General features: G+C 38.2%; 2 protein-coding genes across 4 annotated transcripts in view; both read left to right on the forward strand.

Moving 5' to 3' along the window:
* Positions 1 to 1,064, forward strand: part of LOC123510442 — a 31,786-nt gene extending 30,722 nt beyond the window's left edge. Inside the window, exons 7-8 of one of the 2 annotated variants that reach the window (XR_006676504.1) lie at positions 1 to 30; positions 450 to 1,064. The exon at positions 1 to 30 is cut by the window's left edge and continues 3,168 nt beyond it. The gene's annotated coding sequence lies outside the window, so the exon portion shown is untranslated. The other variant, XM_045265632.1, reaches the window with a different exon arrangement.
* A 2,095-nt stretch (positions 1,065 to 3,159) lies between these two features.
* Positions 3,160 to 19,878, forward strand: LOC123510441 (GPI mannosyltransferase 3-like). 2 transcript variants are annotated; one of them, XM_045265630.1, is made up of 10 exons: positions 3,160 to 3,290; positions 5,180 to 5,278; positions 6,685 to 6,920; positions 7,643 to 7,760; positions 8,362 to 8,587; positions 10,325 to 10,472; positions 10,659 to 10,922; positions 11,296 to 11,424; positions 11,749 to 11,925; positions 19,770 to 19,878. In XM_045265630.1, exons 3-10 carry the CDS (start codon positions 6,793 to 6,795, stop codon positions 19,810 to 19,812), a joined length of 1,233 nt encoding a protein of 410 aa, XP_045121565.1. In that variant the 5' UTR covers positions 3,160 to 3,290; positions 5,180 to 5,278; positions 6,685 to 6,792; the 3' UTR covers positions 19,813 to 19,878. The 2 variants fall into 2 exon arrangements, with proteins under 2 accessions (XP_045121565.1, XP_045121566.1); XM_045265631.1 differs by lacking the exon at positions 19,770 to 19,878 and adding an exon at positions 12,326 to 12,712 and having other exon boundaries at positions 3,176 to 3,290.
* The last annotated feature ends 2,933 nt before the right edge of the window (positions 19,879 to 22,811 follow it).

The following is a 22,811-nucleotide window of genomic DNA, read 5'->3' on the forward strand; positions in this document are numbered from 1 at the left end:
GTGTGTGTGTGTGTGTGTGTGTGTGTGTGTGTCCTCGCGCTCCTACGATTCTAATGAGCTGCTTCCTTTGTATATGAAAATGATGATGTAGTAGTAGTAGTAGTAGTAGTTGGTTTAGTAGTAGGTTTGATAGTAGTTGGTGAGGAGTGGCGATAATGGTTGTGGATTACTTTGAAGAAATAAAAAAAATGGTGACAGTGAAAATGGTGATAATGATGATAGTGATGATGATGATGATGATGATGATGGTGGTGACCCGAGAAGTGAGTGTTGTAATTAATTGATGTTCTTGATGTTGCTATAGGGACTGACAAAACTCGCTTTCTGTGTGTGTGTGTGTGTGTGTGTGTGTGTGTGTGTGTGTGTGTGTGTGTGTGTGTTCTTCTCACATGTGCCACAGTCAAGTTTCAATAGTGACAGTGACAGCCATGGCCAGGATTACCATAAAGGTGTGTGTGTGTGTGTGTGTGTGTGTGTGTGTGTCATCAGCCTGGCGAGCCTTGTGTGTTAGTTTGTAGATAACTGTCTCGTGAAGCTGACTGCTGAGTAATGCTGAAGTCGCTGAGGTCACTGAAATGATTTTTGTTTTCCTTCTACCTTCCTTTGCTTATTTACCGTTGCTACTTTTCATTCTAAGTATAAGTGGGTTTATTTTACGTTTCCCCATCACTCAAAAGTACAAAAAGTAATAACTCTCTACAAGAATATTCAATTAGTTTAAAAATTCAAGTTTATCCATACTTTTTAGTGCATTTAGTTGTTTTTTGTTTTAACAAGAAATATAACCTTTTTTTTCTAGTACACATCACGTGGTTATCGTTCCTTTTTCTGATGTATTGACACTATTTCAACGAAGTTCTTGTTTTCCTTTCCTTTTCGCATTTGATTGAATTCTTACCGTCTTCCCCTGCCCCACCCCTTTTCCCAGTGGGTCGCAGCATTAGTCACGTAGCAGCCAATCAGTAGAGTTCCTCGCAGACTCATATTTCCAGGTATTGTCTTTTATATTTTCTCACACGAACATATGTAGACTAGAAGAAGAAAAAATATATATACTAAAATTGTTTACTTTCCTTACTAACCATTACCTTTTTCCTAACTATAATTTCAGTCCATTGTAGTTTGATGTACCTAAGAGAGAGAGAGAGAGAGAGAGAGTTAAGGCGACCTGGGGAAATTGTCATATCTAACTATTGACCTTTTATTGGGAAAAAAAAAATTATAGTCAGACCATTTTATCTGAAGCGTTTAGGTGTCGTCCTTCCCGAATATATCCCGGCCAGCGGCGAGAGGTGTTTGATGAGGTAGGCAGGGTGGTATGAGTAACGAAGAAACAAGGATCCAGTGAGTGGGCATTGGGAGGTGGACATGGAGTAGGGTTGGGAAAAGAGATGTTATTTAATTTACACGTCTCGACTTCTGGCTTTGTATTTACCTGTTAAAATCCCTTGAGTCGACATGTCGCTTTGGCTAACGGTAATAGAACTGCCTCATCGAGTAGGTTGTTCTTACTTGGTGGGCCTCCCGCTCTTAATCGGATAACGAAAGGAAGCAGGAAGCTACACTCTGCCGATGGGCCAGCTTTTAGTTGAAAATTTTCCAGGATGAATTTACCAGATGAAATAAATAACTGTAAAGTGCATAATCAAGTAGCAATGCATATTTCATGGTGACTGGCAAGCTTAATCAACCTAATCAAACAATGTGTCTCCAAAATGAGCTTCAGTAGATGTTTAAAAGTATTGATATTATCACAAGAAACAAGGTCTGAAGGAAGATTATTCTACAAACTTACATATCTCATGGAGAAAACTCTCTCTGACCTCAGTCTGTGACTTAGTATGGTATATCTTGAAGTTATGGCCCCTTATTCTGTCCATAAATAAGCAAGGAAAAAGTTCTTCACGGGGAATAAGAGACATACCATGAAAAATTTCTTGCTTGAGCAGCCTCTCCTTTACTGAGAACAAGTTGAGAACCTTCAAACGTTGATCATTTAAACCTTCCATTCCATTAATCTCTCTGGTCCACCTTCTTTGTACCGATTCAAGCTGTTTAAGGTCACTGATATATTCCAAATTCCAAAGTGATGCTGCATATTCAAGGAGAGGGCGAAAATGTGCAACAAAAGGGAAGCATGAATGATGCATCCCACTTCAATGTTGATCTAAGGATATTGTGTATTGCCCCGCCTACTTTGTGTGTCACATTAGATATATGCTGATGGAATTTGAGTTTAGTATCAACAATTACACTTAGATCAAATGCTGAAACCTGAAATGGAATGGGTTCATTATGATAAATATACTGTATCTGCCTTTGCGCCATGGGGAGTGCCTCTCACAAATCTTAATGCCACAAATTTCCATGCATTAAAAGCTAAACCCCAAGAAGCAGAAGTCTGAAAAAGAATGTTTATATCACTCTGACACAACTCTGTCATGAAATATATCCTCGGAAAAATTAGTCTCTCAGGGAACATAATTTATAATTTGAGGTCATCAACGAAGATCTTAATAAAAGATCTGATATTACTGTTGATGAAATCTATATTATATTATATTATATCACATTTATGTTAGAAAAAGCAGGGTGCCCATTGGCATTTACCTGTTACATATGCTTTATAGAATAAAAACATTAATGGGTATCATGTATGTTCAATACATGCCTTTAAAAGATAAGGATGCATCTCATCAGGTCCCTGAGCAGAGTTACCATTAATTCTAGCAACCGCATTCATCACAGGCTGCTGGTCAATTAAATTTATTGTATTGCATACTTCGCCATCAAAACACTGTGAGGGTACTGGTTGGCTGGGATTTCCTGTGAACAGACAGAAGAGAAGGTAGTAGCAAATATATTGGACACCTCCAATGGATTAGAGATAATGTGTCCCTCTAGAGATAAGAGTGGTCCTGTCCCCACTCTGCCCACTTCCTTGTTTCTAATATAGATATGAAACACTTTAGAGTTACAGGACATTCAACAAAGGATTACTTATAATCAATTTGTTCCTTAGTAGTGTAAGTACTATATTGGTAATTTACATCCATAAATTCCTGTACATTATATTCACTTATCATTTATTTATCAATCCAACGATTAAGATCAAGACTGTTTTGAATCTACCGCCAAGTTTACTGACAACAGCTGATCGCGAGCCCTCCGTAGGACCCAAACAAACCCGAAGCTCAGCGGCCTCTCTTCTGCTGACCTTCTCATTTATATTCCTGTTTTTAGGACACAAGCTTCATGGCCGGCGCGGAGAGGACACGTAGATGAATAAGGTATCATTGTTTAAGCTAAGATTGTAGATGAGTAAGAAATAATGGTAGAAAAAAGGGGTGATCTTTGAGAACTTCTATATCAATACTATTAACACGACTGTTTGACGCTGCCTATGAGGACCATCCACCTATTATTTGAGGTATGTTCTGGTTCTACTACAGTTTCGCACAATAAACTCTAGATGATTTTGGCCACCCTTAGGTTGTTCTTACTATTTACAAAATTTCCATTAAGTACATTACTCGCCGCAAATGATCAATAACACTGCAATAGTTCCGGGAATGTGCGGTGTCTGTCCACTATGTGACTATATGGTAAGCTGGCGCAGTATATGGCTTTCCACCCTTTATAATGACCTCTGCCAGTGGTTGTTTGGGACCGGGAAGCCTACCAGGTGAGAATGCAGTTATTGTCATCATTGTAAAACATTATTCGCAATTTTCTGACCTTTATTTCAAGACACACACGCTATATAATCTTTGATACCTACAATCATTAGTAGTTTGCTTCTTCACTATCATGTGGATTAAGTTTGAAGTGAAGGCTCAATGAGTACATATAAGTGTATTGTCTTGATATATCTATCTATCCAACTTCTTCAAAGTATTCAAGCTGGTTGCTGTAATAACATCCTCACTCAAGCCAACCCTAATGTCCACTTTACTTGATGTCTCTTAAACATTGAGTTATACACATATATGTATAGAAAGTGTGTTTGCTCGTAATATTTTTTCAGTGTAAGTAATTGTAAATTTGCTCATGATATTATAAGTATTAACATGGGTAATTTATGCCAATACATATATGTAATATGTGTTTGTGTATGATTTAGCTTATATATAATGAGAATGTTGTGTTTTTGTGTGTCCAGATGAGATGTGTTATGCAGGATGGAACAACACTACTAGTAAAACCAGGGAAAATAAAGTGTTTTACTCAAAATATATAAATGAACTGGTTGTACAAGAGAGAGAGAGAGAGAGAGAGAGAGAGATAGTAGCTGATTCTGAAGCCTATTATTATTATTATTAATTATTATTATTATTATTATATTTTCCAAATGTGACTGGCTTACTTTGCTAAAAGTCTAAAAGAAATACAGATGCAGGCAGGGAGTTCAGGAATGTACCAGAGAAAGCAATGAAAGCCTGAGAATATTCTGGCTAACTTTTGCACCCAACCTAGTAATACCAATTTTTTCAGTGTAAGTAATTGTAAATTTGCTCATGATATTATAAGTATTAACATGGGTAATTTATGCCAATACATATATGTAATATGTGTTTGTGTATGATTTAGCTTATATATAATGAGAATGTTGTGTTTTTGTGTGTCCAGATGAGATGTGTTATGCAGGATGGAACAACACTACTAGTAAAACCAGGGAAAATAAAGTGTTTTACTCAAAATATAAATATATTTTCCAAATGTGACTGGCTTACTTTGCTAAAAGTCTAAAAGAAATACAGATGCAGGCACTTTGCTAAGTTCAGGAATGTACCAGAGAAAGCAATGAAAGCCTGAGAATATTCTGGCTAACTTTTGCACCCAACCTAGTAATACCAATTTCCCCTGAACATACACATCCGGACACACTCAGTTCAGTTCAATTAGGTGCGGTAGTTTTGCCTTGGTATTGGCACTTCCTGATGTGTTGCTTGTGGTTTTGTTGTGATCTGGTTGTCATATTCATGTTTCTGCATTTTTTATTTTTCAACATTCTATTTTCTAAAACTGATATAATGTTTCTTCACTCTTATCTGCTTCTTGATTATTAAGTAACGAATTCCTAGTTATTTTTTCTTGGTCTTCTTGGTTGGGGCGTTGCAACACTGGGTTTCTTCTTCTTTCTTGCTAGCATTTTCTAAGTGTTTTGATGTGTTTCCAGGCGTGTAGATGGAAGCAGTAGAAAGGAGAAACAAAGGAGGAGGACGAAAAAGAAAGCAGAAAGGGAAACAGAAGAAGAGGAGCCAAGCGACAATATTTAGTAAGTCTCCCTTATAATCTTGCTGTTCTTTACAATGCATTTTAGTGTTTTTGGGGTGTGTATGATAGTGTTACAGGTTATTTTTGGTGTTATAAGTGTATTTTGTGTGTGTTAGATGTTTTCATGTATATTTTGTGTATCTTGATTGTGGAGGTATATGTTTGAGTATTTGAGTCTGTTTCAAGTGTGTTTGGGGCATTTTGTGGGGTTTTATAGTGTTTTGGGTTAGTTTTCAGTGTGGTAAGTTATTTGGGTGTGTCTGAGAGGTCTTCTGTGTGTGTGTGGGGGGAAGGGGGAGGTTTTGGTGTATATTGGGTGTTTGTGTATGTGTGTGTGTGGGGGAGGCAATTTGAGGTGTTGTATGGTGTTTTGAGCTTGGATCATAATGAGCACGTTAAGTGATTTGGGTATGTGTGGGTGTGAATTTGGTGTATACTGGGTGTTTTTAGTAAGTTTTGGGTGTGTTTATTGGTATTTTTAGGTGTTGCATGGTGTTTTAAGTTTGTTTTGATGTTTTAAGTGGTTTGGGAGTGTGTAGGGTGTGTTTTGTGGTATGTGGGTGGTACATTGTGTACATTGTGTGCTTCTAGGGAGTTCTAAATGTATTTCTTGGTATTTTGAGGTGTTGCATGGTGTTTTGAGTGTGTTTTGGCTAGTTTTAAGTGTTTTAGATGTTTTGGGTGTATGTGTGGGCCCTCTGAGTGTGTTATTACTATGTAAGGTTCAATATGTGTAAGAGTGTAAATAGTATGTACATACATACATTGATATTTCCTTAGATTTCTTAGGTTTTTACATTTTGTTAAAAATTTCCTTTTGTAACGCAAATTTCCTTGAAAGTGGAAACATTGGCTTGGTGGCTGGGAAAGGACACATAATTAATGAAGGTATTGTTGTATAAATCCAAATGTAAGGAAAAGTTGAAAATAATGATAAAATAATAGGTTTTAGTGTATGGTGAAGATTGCTTATTTATTGTAGTTTTTGTTATTTATTTTATTTATTTTCTTTTAATTCAAATTGAAATAAATTTAACTTAAGGGTCTTTCAGTAGGTGTAAAACCACCCAGTTAGGAAGTTACAAAATGTTAGGTTGGTTAGTTTACATTATGTGGGGCCAGAAGGACAAATCCCTCCTGTTAAGGTAGTTGTCCAATTCACTACAAACTCACTTCTAATTTTGTGATGTGTTTCAATGGCAAGAGCTCCTCATGCTGAGTATCCTGAGAAGACAGGAAGAGAATGGATGGTGGTGCTGCTGAGACTGTGTAGAGAGATGAATGAATGGATAATTAAGGCTGTGAAAGTTTCTGGAGAGAATATAACATGCTAGATGTAGGGACAATTAATGTAGAGGATACTATTAACTTTTTCTGCATGTTTATTTGTCTGTTTTTTGCCTACAGGAAATGCCAGCCCGAAGACCTGGTTGAGGAGTAATCCTGAGCCACCTGTAGCATCAAGATCAAGGCATTTCTGGAGGTGGGATTCGTGCTCCCTCTATTATATTTACGATGATATGTGAGTGGCCGCTGCTGGTGTTCCTTGTGGTGAGGGTGGCCTGTGTGCCCCTCGTACAAACCTGGTTTGTGCCAGATGAGTACTGGCAGGCCACTGAGGTTGCACATGCCTTGGCCTTCAGGTGAGGGAGCACAGAGTCTGGTGTCACTTTTAAGTCACTGCTAACTTATCTAAGGAGGATCAACCATGCTTTTTGTATTTTTGTTCTATGATGAAAGTATACTTTTGATAAAGATGAATAATTAACACCATACAGCTATACTGTCTTCTTCTATGCTTCTATGCTATTTCACTATTATTTTAATGCGAACTGCTCTTTTGATCTTGCTAACCCTATGCCTCCCTCTTCCCGCAGCCTCACTTCACAAGAATTTATTAATTCTTGTATCACTATTCTGTTCACCTTTCTAATAGAAGAGTTAACAAGTGTTGCCAATCATTCATCAGTATTTCTAGAACTCTGGGCCTACTTCTATGTTTCTGTCATCCTGTGACTTTGATTCTATGATCTCTTCATTACCATCCTTTTTTTAGTTTCTACTATTCACTTTTTTTTCTTTTTTTTATGTTTTCTCTTCTCCCTACTCATCCAGTCTGTCAAATATTTGATGTTAGGAACTTTACCACTAACTTTTCACAATAATGCCAAAGCCATAACCTCTAAACACTGTCTTCATCCTCTACTCAAGACACTCCCTTAGCTCACTAACCTAACTGCACATGAATTAACTTAAGTTGGGATGTTGCACCCTCCCAAACACTCTCCCTCTAGCCCACTAACATAACTCTGCCTAACCATTTTTCCCATATTTTGTCCACACATGATGGTTTTGTGTGGGGCAGGTACGGGTACAAGACGTGGGAGTGGAGGGAGGGCATCCGAAGTGTTCTCTATCCTGCTTCATTTGCTGCACTTTTCAAGATGCTGTCTTTCATTGGTGCTGACACTCCAGTGCTTCTGGTAAGTAAGCCATTGAGTGGGGAAAGAATTAGCTGAACATAATAATCTGTGTAGGTGAAGCTTAACACCTTTGTACTCACAGGTATTTATGAATGACTGGGTTAATTTTTGTATTGCTTAGTTATTCTGCCAATATGTTGATCATGACTGGGTCTAAGTCTAATTATTTTTAACTTTTGTGCTATTTGTGGATAAGCTTGAAATTTTAATTTTAATTGCCACTACATGGAACTGAAGCTGGGGCCAACATGATATGCCAGGAGTGGTGAAGAGGAGTGTATTTGTTCAGGCTGGCAGTGTGTTATCCTTTATTTTCACATCTACTTTGTTATAAGGAACAAGTTCAGTTTTTTTTTAACATTTGAAGTTTAAAAAAAGAAAAGACAGTGTTTGTCATGGAAATTAATGTTTTCTTCTTCAGTATAATACTGAATAAAGAGAATGATTAAAGGTTTGCATGAAATAACATTATTTTCTTTGATAAGGCATCATAGTTTAAGCAGAAAGCAATCTAATTTAATCTGAAAAACATACCCAGTCATGACTTTCATAGCATGCACCAGTTATTCTTTTTATTATTTTCAGATGTCCCTTCTTCCAGATCCACATTCCAAGGTTACTTCATGCCATAGCATTTGCTGTAGGAGATTACCATTCCTGGAAGCTTTGCAAGGTTCTGTATGGTAGTTCGTCAGCTGGATGGACAGCGGTGTGCCTCTCCACTGCCTGGTTCTTGGGATACTGTGCTCCTCGTACTCTCACCTCCTGTGTGGAGATGGTGCTTCTTGCAGTGGCCTTCAGCTGGTACCCGTGGCAGAAAGAGAAAGGTCAGAGGAAAAGTATTTCATGTCTGCTAAATGTGTAAGAATGTGCCAGTGCCGTATACATAGGCAGTTTTATTTGAAATGCAGTTTGTTTGAAAAAGGGAGGCATTCCATAACCAATGTTCCACTGTATATGTGTTTGTAATACTGGTATATACATGATATGCAGTATATGAGAGGGGGACAACCCACACGACCCTACTTTTGAGGTAATTGTGTTTAAAGTTTATCACTGATTATTACTTTGAAAACGGTCAAAATGCAGCACACACTATTATGCATCAAATGAGAGGTCTATGGTAGTTTTGTCATGCTATGTGGTTTTTAATAATATTTTTTTTTCATTTTTTGTTATGGCGACTGATTTTATTCACCCTTACTCTGCATTTTTATAAAGATTGTGTGGTATAAGAAGTATTTTGTTGAAAAATTATGTGTTAAGGTTAATTTTCTTCCTTTATATTGGCTTAAGACATTTAAGTTCATTATAAAGAACAATGCCTTTATGTTTCTGACAATGGCCTCAGCAGACTTACCAAACCAATGAATCCCCATTGAACCTAGTAATAAGGGTTGACTGGGGATTTATTCCCCATCCTTCCACCCATGAACTGTGTTGGTGGTCACAGAGGTGATGGAATATACTGTGACTTTTGATGACAGGCACTACTTAGTAGTCTTCTTTCCTCTTTTGCTGGGGCTCAGCACGTCTGATATCCACATCAGCATCAGGTTGAGGCACCACAGGGCAGGGGAGTCAACACATTCATCACTGGATGAACAATGAAAAAGTGCTGAGGATCAGGAGAGTAGCGTGTGTGGTGAAGGCAGAGGCTAGTGTGGTGATGTGTCACACTTGGTGGGAGAATGACAACAATAACACATCACACAGGGCTGTGATTGGCCAAGCATTGGGGCGTGGCACAGTGGGTTTTTTTTTTTACTCTGTTTTGGCCAGTTTCCTATACTGCATAAAAAAAAAAAAAATTTTATTGGGCTACACACATCCCAGCATGCGAGGGCTTGTCCCTCTCTTGCGTACAGGAGAGAAAGTAAGTCTGATCCTCACTATGGCCCAAATCAGGTCACTTTTAGGCCTTAGTTTAACTATTAGGATGGTTGGATTTCCTCTGCCTGACCCTTCCACATGATAATTACACCCTTTAACAACAAGTGCCTTCCTATAACTCAAGACCTCCAGATTTGAGAGTTATCCTCCTGTTGCATACTGTGCATCATTGTATTCTATATACATTGACACCCTGTGTTACACCCACCCCGGCATGCACCCAAACTGGCTTGTGTTCTTTTCTGACACCCAGAATTTGCATTGTCCTACACCTGTGAATCCAGCAACTAGGTAAATACACACACAAACACACACACCTCTATATCAATCTATCTTAGTGTAGAGGTTCTAAGTTTTGAATGAATAAGACTTAACATTTTGATTTCAAAGGGAGACCTCAAAGATGTTTTTGCTCTTCTCTCTAGTTAGTGTCAAAACTTGGAAATGAGTATAGGATTGATGTTTTGTGAAATGCCTAGTTGAATCTTGCTTTCATACATTGAAAAGTCTGAATTTGAATTTGGAATCAATAGAACTTTCTAAAGGTTTGGTAAATTACCTTTATCTCATTCTTATTATTCTTTGAATTGAGTATTTATGTTCATACATACCTACCTCATTTTGTCTTGTATTATTGCTTATTTTCTTATTCTTGACTTTCTCCTGGACAGAGAGTGATAGTGCTGGGTACCTGTGGCCTGTAGGATTGGCATGTGTTGTTAGACCCACCGCTGCTGTGCCTTTCCTCCCCCTGGCAGTGCGGCATCTGTGGCACTCCTCCTGTAGGGGCCAGCTGCTGCTTCACTACATGGCAATCACGTATGCTACCTATAGGAGCGTTTCTTTAGGCGTTGCCATTAACTTTATATTTGATTTTATTTTGAGTTGACAATACTTAATCCTGCCAAGTGGCTCATTTTCATGTGATCTGACTAAATGCAAGAGCTTTACCTATATATTGAGATTCTTTTTCTTTGATAAAATACTTAAGTGTTTATTTTTCAGAGGAGCATTTGTGGCTCTGACAGTGTGTGTAGACAGCTGGTACTATGGTGAGCTGGCTGTAGTGCCATGGAGATTTGTTCACTTTAATGTAGTGACAGGCCTTTCCTCACACTATGGCACCCTTCCTTGGCACTGGTACTTAAGTCAGGGTCTGCCAGTGACACTCACCACACACCTGCTGCCTTTGATCCTGGCAGTGGTGTACCAGACAGCCAGACACAGGGATCTGCTGCCTGTCATCCTCTGGTCACTCCTCGTGTACAGGTGTGTGTGTGTGTGTGTGTCTTACATTACCATAGAAATATGTCTTTGTATTGTGCAGCTGAATTGTTTGTTTGTGAATGAGGTAGTCATTAATTTGTAAACCACAATTTACCAAAATTCAGATTTTTTATACTGTACATATTGAAGGATTTTTTTAATAATTTTGTTATATATTTTTTTTTAATCAGTGCCAAAGATGTAATTGTTTTATTCATAACTTCACTGCTAACATGTATGCAGGGTTCACCAAAATTTGAGGGGGAATCTTGCTGCTATAGATAAAAATCACTGTTTGGGTTATAAGCTGTCCTCTACAGTTCTTGTTTTCTTAATTTCTTTATGTATCACCTCATGATGTCATGCACACTTACAGCTGCCTCGGTCACAAGGAGTTCCGGTTCCTGCTGCCAGTACTGCCACTGTGTCTCTGTATAGCAGGGGACCATATTGCCTTTCACCTTGCTGCGTGTGCCAAGAGATCTGACCGTCCAATGGGATTCAGGTAAGAGACAGTGCTAATCCCCAAAGTACAGGGACGTTCCTGGTGGACATCCCTCCCAGTTGTGCTAATTTTTTGTTTTACAAAGCAGGTAATTTTCCATCACCAATTTTTCATTCTAGGTAACTATGGTGTAATCTTAGAGAAGTTAAAGCTGTGTCTTCTCTTCATATAGGCTACAGTCTCAATACTTTTACCATATTACTTCATATATTGTGCACTTGGGTTTGTACTAAATGTTCTACTTTACAAGGCACTCTCAAAACTAAGTCACTGGAAAGCAGGACTTTTTTGACAGTAAATGACAAATTTTTCTTGTATCTTCAGGAGACAAGTGATCTTCTTGGCACTCCTCATCCCAAACCTGGTCGCCTTGGTGTATTTGGGTGTGATCCACCAGCGAGGGCCTCTGGACACCATGCAGACTCTACGGAAGGAGATGGAGGGCAATCTACAGGCCAATGTCCTGTTCCTGATGCCTTGCCACTCCACGCCTTACTACAGGTATGTTGAATTTTTAGTGTAAAGTATGGAGGACTTCTTTGTGAGAACTCCTTTGCTTTAATCAGATGTATATTTTGACACTGTTTTCTTATTAGGATTATTTTCAAAGATGAAAAGAAGACTAGATAATGTTGTGGATGAGGATAATAGGTAGAAATAGAATGTCAATTGATATACAGTAAGTCCTCATTTTATGGTACATATGCGTTCCTGAAAATCTTACCGTATACTGAACCCATTATAACATGTAATTATAGGGAATGTGTTCCAGCACGTCAAAAGTCACCCCTACAGAAATAAAAATACATGAATATGGTCATATAAAAAAATATAAAGTACTGCACAAAAGAAATAAACAAAATGTTTTTATTTACCTTTCACTCGCCATGCATTCTATCAGATGATGTCCCTCCCGAGGCTAAGGAACAGTAGGAATTTCAGCCTTTACTCATCTTCCGCTGAGTGGGCAGATGAGGATAAGACGTCGTCATCTGGACTGTCAGAAGGAGATGTGGAAGCTGTAGCAGGGTCGGCAGGTGTGAGAGAGACGGCATGTCTGACTGGCTTGAAGAACGAGTAGATGGAGGACTGTTTGGTTTTTCTTGTTTTTCATCATAGATTTCTTGATAAATCTTGACACTTTTCTCTACGTCATGAGCCATTTTGCTACTCCTGGCAGGATTTGGATCACATTCCTTCAGGGTTTCCAGAGCTTTTTTGATATCACCAAGACATTTTTTAAGAGTTGATTTCCACGCCACGAACAGGTTCTTCTTCCTTGTCTCCCACTTTTCTGTAAACTAAAGGCCTTCAAAGCCTAAAAAAAAAGAATTCTCTTTTAAATCCTAAGTTCTAGTGTCTTACACATCTTTAGATTTGCAATCTAATATTATTAACTTTTACTATAGAACCTAATAAGGAAGTTTATAAATGACGGCAGACGGAGCCAGCACATTTTCATCTACTGCCACCAATCAGCCACTCTCAGAAGTTGAATATGTGCATCAGGAAGTGCCGTTAGTTTTTGTGATTAATGTGGTATGTTGAGTTGGAGCTTCAGTGCTGCTTCTGATGGCTGTGTGACTTATTGATGTCATTGATTGGCCAGTGTTTGTTGTTACTGCTGTGCTGAAAGTTTGCCAGTAGCTCAGTTATGCTTTATAATTTTATGACATTCCTTCTGTGTGTGTGTGTGTGTGTGTGTGTGTGTGTGTGTGTGTGTGTGTGTGTGTGTGTGTGTGTGTGTGTGTGTGTGTGTGTGTGTGTGTGTGTGTGTGTGTGTGTGTGTGTGTGTGTGTGTGTGTACCTACTTGCTTATGTAGGTTTATGTGGCTAAGTGGAAATGAGACACATCATACATATTTCCTGTAGTTTGTTGGTTTTGAAAGCTGAATGTGTGTGTGTGTGTGTGTGTGTGTGTGTGTGTGTGTGTGTGTGTGTGTGTGTGTGTGTGTGTTCAGAGGATGTACTTATTTTTGATAAAATGAAAATTCATTGAAACTTTGCATTATCCTCATGGTGTTGAACAGAGGACAGTTTAGTGAGAAAGGCAAATTTTACAGGATTTAAGCTGTTCAAATACTTAGTGGGACTGCTTAGTGAAGTCTTGAATAAGATTATGTAAATAGGAACAGTTGATTAATTTAACCTCTCAATAGATAAAAGGAGAGCTATATCCTTCATAATGTAGCCATATTCTCTCTCTCTCTCTCTCTCTCTCTCTCTCTCTCTCTCTCTCTCTCTCTCTCTCTCTCTCTCTCTCTCTATATATATATATATATATATATAACAAGCTCCTAGTTGTAGAGGAGCAGGGATATGCCAGATTTCCTTGTTCAATTATTACAACGTTTCACTTTCGTTTGATATATAAGAGAAATTAAATGAAATTTAACACATTGAGTCTGTGAATGTGTAATTCGATATTTACGCAAAAACAATTAGCCCACACACACACACACACACACGGCCCGGTAGCTCAGTGGTTAGAGCGCTGGCTTCACAAGCCAGATGACCGGGGTTCGATTCCCCGGCCGGGTGGAGATATTTGGGTGTGTCTCCTTTCACGTGTAGCCTCTGTTCACCTAGCAGTGAGTAGGTACGGGATGTAAATCGAGGAGTTGTGACCTTGTTGTCCCGGTGTGTGGTGTGTGCCTGGTCTCAGGCCTATCCGAAGATCGGAAACAATGAGCTGTGAGCTCGTTCCGTAGGGTAACGTCTGGCTGTCTCGTCAGAGACTGCAGCAGATCAAACAAACAGTGAATTACACACACACGATTATTCGCTTGTAAAAAGAGGATTTCAACAGACGACATAAAGCTGACGTACATGCAGATCAGAGTATTAAAAACTAGCCACATTAGATACTTGAAACCTTAACTAAATCATCAATAATCATCAGCACAATTCATGAACCTTGTTTCGGAGCTTTGGGTTCAGAAACAATAACGAATCTTACTCACCACTCACAGCCGCCCTGTGTCAGACTCGGCGCTCACTTCTCACCTCTCCACCAGCGACATCTCAGAAGGTTCGTGTGTCACAATTCACTCTTATGTTTTGTTGTTCTATTCTACATCAGTATTTCATAAGGTTGGGGTTCTCAACATATCTCATCGCTGTTTGTGTATTTATTTTTCATTTTCTATTTGTGGGTATTCTTTTTTGTCCCTTCACTAATTTTTGTCCCCTCTCTTCCTGATTGATATGTCTTGTGTCATTCTTTTTTTTGTACGATGTGTTCTCTCTCTCTCTCTCTCTCTCTCTCTCTCTCTCTCTCTCTCTCTCTCTCTCTCTCTCTAAATTGACAACCTGGAAATAACTGATTGCATTATGTAAATATAAAAAAATTACACGAATTTTTGTATAGGAAAGTAAAAAGTAATCAAATTAATTTAGATATGAAAACCTTGAATGACGAAGAGAGAGAGAGAGAGAGAGAGAGAGAGAGAGAGAGAGAGAGTTTGGGAGGTAGGTCTGTGCATTGTTTTAGCGTGTTTGTAGCTTAGGTTCTCTTTGTTTTCACGTTCTCCGGCTTAATGCACATGTAATGATAACTGATAAGATATAAATGGAAGTGAACTGAAGAGATTAGAGAGTGAAGATGAAACAAAGATGAAAGTGGTGGTAGGTAACTAAAACTGGGAATCTCTAAAAAAAAAAAAAAAAAAAAAAAAAAGATAATAAGAAAATAAAACTGAATAAATAAATAAGTAAATAGACAAATAAATAAATAAATAAAGAAAGAAAAAATGATTGACAGCTGCATTTATCCAATCGTTTCGTTCTGTAAGTCATGAGACAATCAAATTGGTTTTTCATACTCTTCCTTTTTTTCATTAATTTGTTTTCATGATTTATTTTATATTATTTTATCTTTCCGTTAAGAGTAGCGGTGCAGGAATACGTTAAGAGGTTTCTATAAGTTTGAGGATCGATTCAGAGTAATGACAGCAATAGCTTTTCATGATATACGACTGCACTTCACACATCCTAGAGATTTATTCCTGCTTGCATCTAAAGTATTCAAGCAGGCAGTGGCGCGTCTGACGTTCTGCTTGTTTATTACATGTTTTGTTGAAGTAACTCATGATTTATTTATTTATTTATTTTCTTATTCGTTTAATTAATTTGTTATTTAGGTAGCTTAGTCAATATCACCTCCGTAGCTAGTCTGTAGTGGCAGTGCTTTAGCAAATAGCTGTTTCAAATGTTAGATTTCAGAATATTCCTTATAAACGTGATAGGAAGTCAGAGAACACAAAGGGCTAAGAGGAAATGGAAAAGAGAAAGAGTGATAAGAATGGAGAATGAGAAGCCACTGGATGACAAAAAAAGAGAGAAAAAAGAAAAGTGAGACAAAGCAATAACGGAGATTAGTAAGAGATAATTTAATGGCTAAACAAAGGAATGTGAGGAAACGAAGAATAGAGGAGGGAGAACTACGTAGACTGAAAGAGAAGAAGAAAAAAAAATGCTGACGAAAGGTGCACGAAATTTAGATACATCAAACTAGTCAATGTATCGATTTTAATAAAGCATGCAAATAACTCAAGCAATCTTCATGATCTAATTAACGCAAATCTTAGCACTAGACAAAATACGGTGAACAAAACCTTAGTCTAGTGGAAGACAATACAAACTTTGCTTTGGAAACACAATATATTAGATAGTATGTCTGTAAGATGACATGAAAATTCACAGAAGATGAAGAAATGACCTACGTCTTCAGGATATGTCATTATGAGAGAGAGAGAGAGAGAGAGAGAGAGAGAGAGAGAGAGAGAGAGAGAGAGAGAGAGAGAGATCTAGTGCATCATAATTATTGTCGCTTTATTGTTGTTATTATTGTTGATCTTCTTCTTCTTCTTCTTCTTCTTCTTCTTCTTGTTCTTGTTCTTCTTGTTCTTCTTTTTCTTCTTCTTCTTCTTCTTCTTCTTCTTCTTCTTCTTCTTCTTCTTCTTCTTCTTCTTCTTCTTCTTCTTCTTCTTCTTCTTCTTCTTCTTCTTCTTCTTCTTCTTCTTCTTCTTCTTCTTCTTCTTCTTCTTCTTCTTCTTCTTCTTCTTCTTCTTCTTCTTCTTCTTCTTCTTCTTCTTCTTCTTCTTCTTCTTCTTCTTCTTCTTCTTCTTCTTCTTCTTCTTCTTCTTCTTCTTCTTCTTCTTCTTCTTCTTCTTCTTCTTCTTCTTCTTCTTCTTCTTCTTGTTCTTCTTGTTCTTCTTGTTCTTCTTCTTGTTCTTCTTCTTCTTCTTCTTCTTCTTCTTCTTCTTCTTAACATTAGACAGCATTAACTACAGATTAGGTGTACAGCTTCTACAGATTAGGTGTACAGCTTCTACAGAACACACAGCATAAGTACGGTTATTTTGTGTAGATCCTTTGATGTGGAGCTAAGCATTAGAACACTTGCTCATAAGAGGAGTGACATCCACTAGTGTTGGTTTATATTGCTGATGATACAATGGGTAAGCTTCCGTTAAGCCACTTTTGACGTATTATGATAGACACCAACAACAACAACAACAACTACTACTACTACTACTACTACTACTACTACTACTACTACTACTACTACTACTACTATTTCTTCTATCATTATTATTACTATTATTGTTGTTATTGTTGTTACTACTACTACTAATATTACTACTTCTATCATTATTATTACTATTATTGTTGTTATTGTTGTTGTTGTTGTTGTTGTTGGTGTGTAAAGTAAAATAGCGGTTACATAACATTATCATCTTCCTCACATCAGTAATCGTGTTGTTCTTCCATTCTATACTCTTAAACATTAAACGAGAGGAAATCCACCATCCAATTAACATTCTATTGAACACAACTACTAAAAGTAAATTTCCATTGAGATAAGTGGAGAACACAATCTCTCTCTCTCTCTCTCTCTCTCTCTCTCTCTCTCTCTCTCTCTCTCTCTCTCTCTCTCTCTCTGTCATTCATATATTGAAGGGAGAGGGTGAAGGAAGCGTAATAAACACACTTGTGTAGAACTAATGAAATGTGTCCTGCAGTTATACGATTAAAGACAGAGGCAGTATGCACACACACACACACACACACACACACACACACACACACACACACACACACTCTCTCTCTCTCTCTCTCTCTCTCTCTCTCTCTCTCTCATCGCCCCTCTCACCCCTTCATAAGATACGAAGCCAATAAGACAGATAATCAGAATAGGGCCGATTTCCATTACAGACGGGATCGGAATTTTCACCTTCACTGCCACTCCGGGAGAAGCCTTGCCGTGGGGGCGCGTGAGGGAGTGCTGGGGCTTATTCAGTAAAGGGGCGGCTATTGATACCATAAGGATTAGGGTGGTAATGGGCGATTGCGTATACATTGTCCGCAAGGGCGCTACGGATATGACTGGAGGGAAGGGAAGAGAAAGAAGGGTTCGATTCACTGGTGTAGGAATCTGAGGAAGGAATAGAAGGAAGAGAAGTAATGGAAGGGTGTAAGATGCAGGATTCTGAAGGATGTAGGAATGTGAGGAAAAGAGGATATTTTCAGATAAAAGGATAGGAACTAGGAAAGTAATGAAGGGTTAGAGATATGCGAACGTGAAGGAAAGAAGGAACAAAAGGACTCGTGATGTGGGATTCTGACCTAAAGTTTAGATTTAGATGTGAAGGAAAGAACAGAAGGATTTAAAATGTGGATATGAAGGAACAAACATAAGGAATAAAGGAAAAATGAAGTGCAGTATTTTGAAAGAAGGATTAGATTCAGAGATGAAGGAAGGAAGAGAAAGTTTTGAGAGATATAAGAAGAATAGAGAAAAAGAAGGATAAGAGATGTAAGAATGTGAAAGTACCCAATAGTTTGACATGTAAGGATTCAAAAGAAGGAAAACATATGATAAAGAAAAGTGAGGGAAGAAAACTGAATAACAGGAAAAGGATGAAAAGAAGAAAAGCAAAAGTCATAAAGATCGGAATAAGGAAGAAAGAAAGGAAAGAGATATAGGGATTCAAAAGAAGGGAAATAAATGATAAAGAAAGAAATGAGGGAAGGAATTCGAGTTAGAGGAAAATGATGAAAAGAGGACAAGCAAAAGTTATAGAAATCGGAATAAAGAAGAAAGAAAGGAAAAGAGATGATAAAAAAAAAGAAATGAGGGAAGAAAATTGAATAACAGGAAAATGATGAAAAGAAGAAAATGAAAAGTTACAGAGATCGGTATATGGAAGAAAGGAATAAAAGAAAGTACAAATAATAACGAGAAAAAAAAAATAAAGGAAGAGTTATGAAAAATGGAGATATGAAAGAAAATAGGAGTGACAGGGGGAAGAAAATTGTAGACTTTGCATATCACAGTGAAAGGATTGAAGTTAATGAATAATGCGTTATATTGAGTGATGGAAGACGTGCAGGTACCGTGACTTCAGCAAACACCTGTCAGACTTGTTCACACTTGTTCACACTTGTTCAGACTTGTTCCTAGTACCTGATAACATTTGCGATCTATTATCAAGATTTTTTCCTTTCTCTTACTTCATTAAGGTGCTTCCGTTGAGGGTTGCTGTTTGCTCTCTCTCTCTCTCTCTCTCTCTCTCTCTCTCTCTCTCTCTCTCTCTCTCTCTCTCTCTCTCTCTCTCTTTGTTTGTTCTCTCTCTCTCTCTCTCTTTGTTTGTTTGTTTGTTTCTCTCTTTCTTTCTTTCTTTCTTTCTTTCTTTCTTTCTTTCTTTCTCTCTCTCTCTCTCTCTCTCTCTCTCTCTCTCTCTCTCTCTCTCTCTCTCTCTCTCTCTCTCTCTCTCTCTCTCTCTCTCTCTCTCTCTCTCTCTCTCTCTCTCTCTCTCTCTCTCTCTTGATTAGAAGAGAAAAGTTAATGAGAGGAAATATTTTGAACTTTTCCATCTATAATTCTCTCTCTCTCTCTCTCTCTCTCTCTCTCTCTCTCTCTCTCTCTCTCTCTCTCTCTCTCTCTCTCTCTCTCTCTCTCTTGGGTGTGTTGTTTTGACTTTATCAGCACTTCGTTATGCATTTCACTTTTGTCCCAACCTTTGATCTCTGAGGCAGGTGTGTAGAGTGTCACCTGTATCAGCTTCTCGCCTCCCTTACTCAGCTACCAGGACACACAAGACTCCATTTGTAGTATTTCATCACTGTACGAGGAGTGATTAATAATTTACGCTGCGCAGACCACCCTTTTTTTTCGTCAGTTTCCCCTTTTCCTTTTTTCTCGGGACAGGTAGTGAAATCGGGAAGTGATTTAAGGCAGGCGAGACTTCAAAGCGAGAGCGTGACTGAAGTGAAGCGGGAGTAATGTGAAGGTTATTTTTCGTGAGCGTGAGTGATGTTATGGGTTGACTTCATTGCAGGGACGGCGAGGACGCAAGCTTCACGAGAACACCAGCAGGGTGATATACAGTGCTGTGTTATGAACGTGCTACTACTACTGTTATTCCTCCTACTACTACTACTACCACTGCTACTACTACTGCTACTGTTACGAGTGCTCCTACTAAGGTATGTGGGTGTTATCTGTTAATTTCCGTCCATTACTGTTTTCTTGTTTTCGTATTTCGTGTTGTCTTCTTTTGTGGGTTTGTCTCGTTAGGGTGTTGTGTGATTGATTGATTGATTGATTGTTGTTGTTGTTGTTGTTGTTGTTGTTGTTGTTGTTGTTGTTATCTTAATTTTTTCTTTCTACAGCAGTGAATACAATAGATACTACTTCCACTACTACTACTACTACTACTACTACTACTACTACTACTACTACTACTACTACTACTACTACTACTACTACTACTACTTTTCTACTACCTCTACCTCTGCTATATCTACTTCTACTTCTGCTACTACTGTTACTACTACTACTACCACCACTACTACTACCACTACCACCACCACCACCACTACCACCACTACCACCACTACCACCACTACTACTACTGCTACTACTACTACTACTGCTACTAGCACTACCACTACTACTACAACAAAAGCAACAACAGGAACTTCAACAACAAAACCACCACCACCACCACCACCACCACCACCACCACCAATACATGCTCAGCTGGCCCGTGTAGGCGAAGCAAGTTGAGGTCCTGAAGTAACTCAAGAAGCGGATATAGTTATACTTTACCTTACGTTTATGACCAATTTTTCCCTTTATCTCTTCCTCCTTTCGTGTGGGTAAGACAGGGGCACTCAGGGCAAGAGAGAGAGAGAGAGAGAGAGAGAGAGAGAGAGAGAGAGAGAGAGAGAGAGAGAGAGAGAGAGAGAGAGAGAGAGAGAGAGAGAGAGAGAGAGAGAGAGAGAGAGAGAGAGATTGTGTTCTTGTGTTTAGGTATATATCTTCTCTTAAATTTACTTCTTTTGACAATAGGGAAGGAAAGACGAGGGAAGAGAAGGAGGAGGAGGAGGAGGAGGAGGAGGAGGAGGAGAAGGAGAAGGAGAAAGAGACAAAGGGTAAGAAGATTAATAAAAGGAAGGAAACAAAGAGGTAGTACTGGATAAAAGAGAGATAGGAAAATGGAGAAACAAGGAAAATATGAGATAATAACTGAACGCAAAGGAATAAAAGGAAACGAAAGAGAGAAACAGGAATGATAATAGAGAATAAAGAGGATCAGGCACAGGACAAAGAGGAGAAGGAAAAAAAAAAATAAGATGAGGAATAAGAACTAGAAACAAATTATTAAAAGGAGTTTGAAAAGAGTAATAGTGATAGAAAATAACGAAAAATAGGACAAAAGGAAGGAAAATAAAGAGTGAGAGGATGAAAATGGCAAAAATAGGAAGGAAAGACAAGATTTCGATAAGGATCAACGTTTAAAAGTCAGCTTAGAGAATTGAAGATAAAGAACAAGACGATGATAACATGAAAAAAAAAAAATAGAGGAATGAAAATAGAGGATAGGAGAAGGGAAAGTAAGAATTAGTGGTATATGTAGAGCAAAAAAAAAAAAAAAAAAAGGAAGGATAAACAGAAAATTAAACACAACGAAAGGAAAATAGGAAACACAAATGAAGATAATTAAATAAAGACAACGAAGAATAGGACAACGAGGAGGGATGATAAAAGACAAGGAAAAATAAAAAATAAGAGTATAGATGAAGTAAGGGAAGGAAGGAAACGAAGACAAATGACTGAGCAACCTTCTAAAAGTCAACCCAAAGGAGTAGGTCATAAATAGCAGGCCACCGATGAGGTCAGGTCACACAAGGTCGCCTGCACCTGCCTGAGTGAAGGTAAGAGTGTCAATATCCGGCCCAGGTAAACGGAACACCTTTACCTGTGATGTATTACAGGTGTGTGTGGCTTGTGGCAGGTAAAGAGGCAGAAAGGGTTACGTGGTTTTAAAAAGGTATAGGTAGGAAATATGTTTTAAATGGGTATGGTTTTCATGGGTATGGGTTTAATAGGTCTTATATGGCTTAGTATAAGGAAGGTAAGCTTTTGCAGGTAAAGAGGCAGAAAGGGTTACGTGGTTTAAAAAAAGGCATAGATAGGAAAGGTACTTCTAATAGGTATGGTTTTGATAGGTACAGGTTTGATAGGTCTAATTTAATATAGGGAAGGTATAAGTTTTTGCAGGTAAAGATTCAGAAAGGATTACGTGATTTTGAAAAGGTATGGATGGGAAAGGTGTTTTTAATAGGTAAGGTTTTAATAGGTATGGCTTTAATAGATCTTGTAAAGTTTAGTACAAGGAAGGTAACTCTTTTTTCTCAAGGATTGTTTTAGCTGGATGTAGTTGAATTATGTTTTTTTTTTCTATCTCTTTAAGGATATTTTTGTGATTGTGATAATTTGAAGGGTATTTATGTACACACCTGAGTGGTTTTATGAACGTGTACATGAAGTTAAATAATTACGTAAAGAAAAAAAGATTGCCCCCTTTATGTGTGTGTGTGTGTGTGTGTGTGTGTGTGTGTGTGTGTGTGTGTGTGTGTGTGTGTGTGTTTAAATCTTTAAGTGAGAAATTCCTTTGTATATTGTGCTATTATGTTGGTGTGTGTGTGTGTGTGTGTGTGTGTGTGTGTGTGTGTGTGTGTGTGTGTGTGTGTGTGTGTCTGTCTGTCTATCTATCTATTTATCTGTGTCTGTCTGTCTGTCTGTCTGTCTGTCTGTCTGTCTGTCTGTCTGTCTGTCTGTCTCTCTCTCTCTCTCTCTCTCTCTCTCTCTCTCTCTCTCTCTCTCTCTCTCTCTCTCTCTCACTAAACGTCTTCCCTTCCACGAATTTTTTGGAATATTCTATCAAACTGTCTATTCATTTATTTTTCAACCCTCCATCTGTCAGTCGTATTATCGGACGTAACCGGAAAAACACCACCATGTACCGCGTATTATCGTGTTCTTCTTGAGCCACCTGGTCGATGTACAATGGCAAGAATAAGAAGCACAATTG

The sequence above is a fragment of the Portunus trituberculatus genome, chromosome 29 (assembly GCF_017591435.1).
Source record: "Portunus trituberculatus isolate SZX2019 chromosome 29, ASM1759143v1, whole genome shotgun sequence".
In the NCBI taxonomy this organism is placed as follows: Eukaryota; Metazoa; Arthropoda; class Malacostraca; order Decapoda; family Portunidae; genus Portunus; species Portunus trituberculatus.

Coding starts and splice junctions, on each gene's coding strand:
- LOC123510441 (XM_045265630.1), top strand. CDS start 6,793: ATGATATGTGAGTGGCCGCTGCTGGTGTTCCTTGTGGTGAGGGTGGCC. Junction 6,921..7,642: donor GCACATGCCTTGGCCTTCAG/GTGAGGGAGCAC, acceptor TGTGTGGGGCAG/GTACGGGTACAAGACGTGGG. Junction 11,926..19,769: donor CACTCCACGCCTTACTACAG/GTATGTTGAATT, acceptor ACTTCATTGCAG/GGACGGCGAGGACGCAAGCT.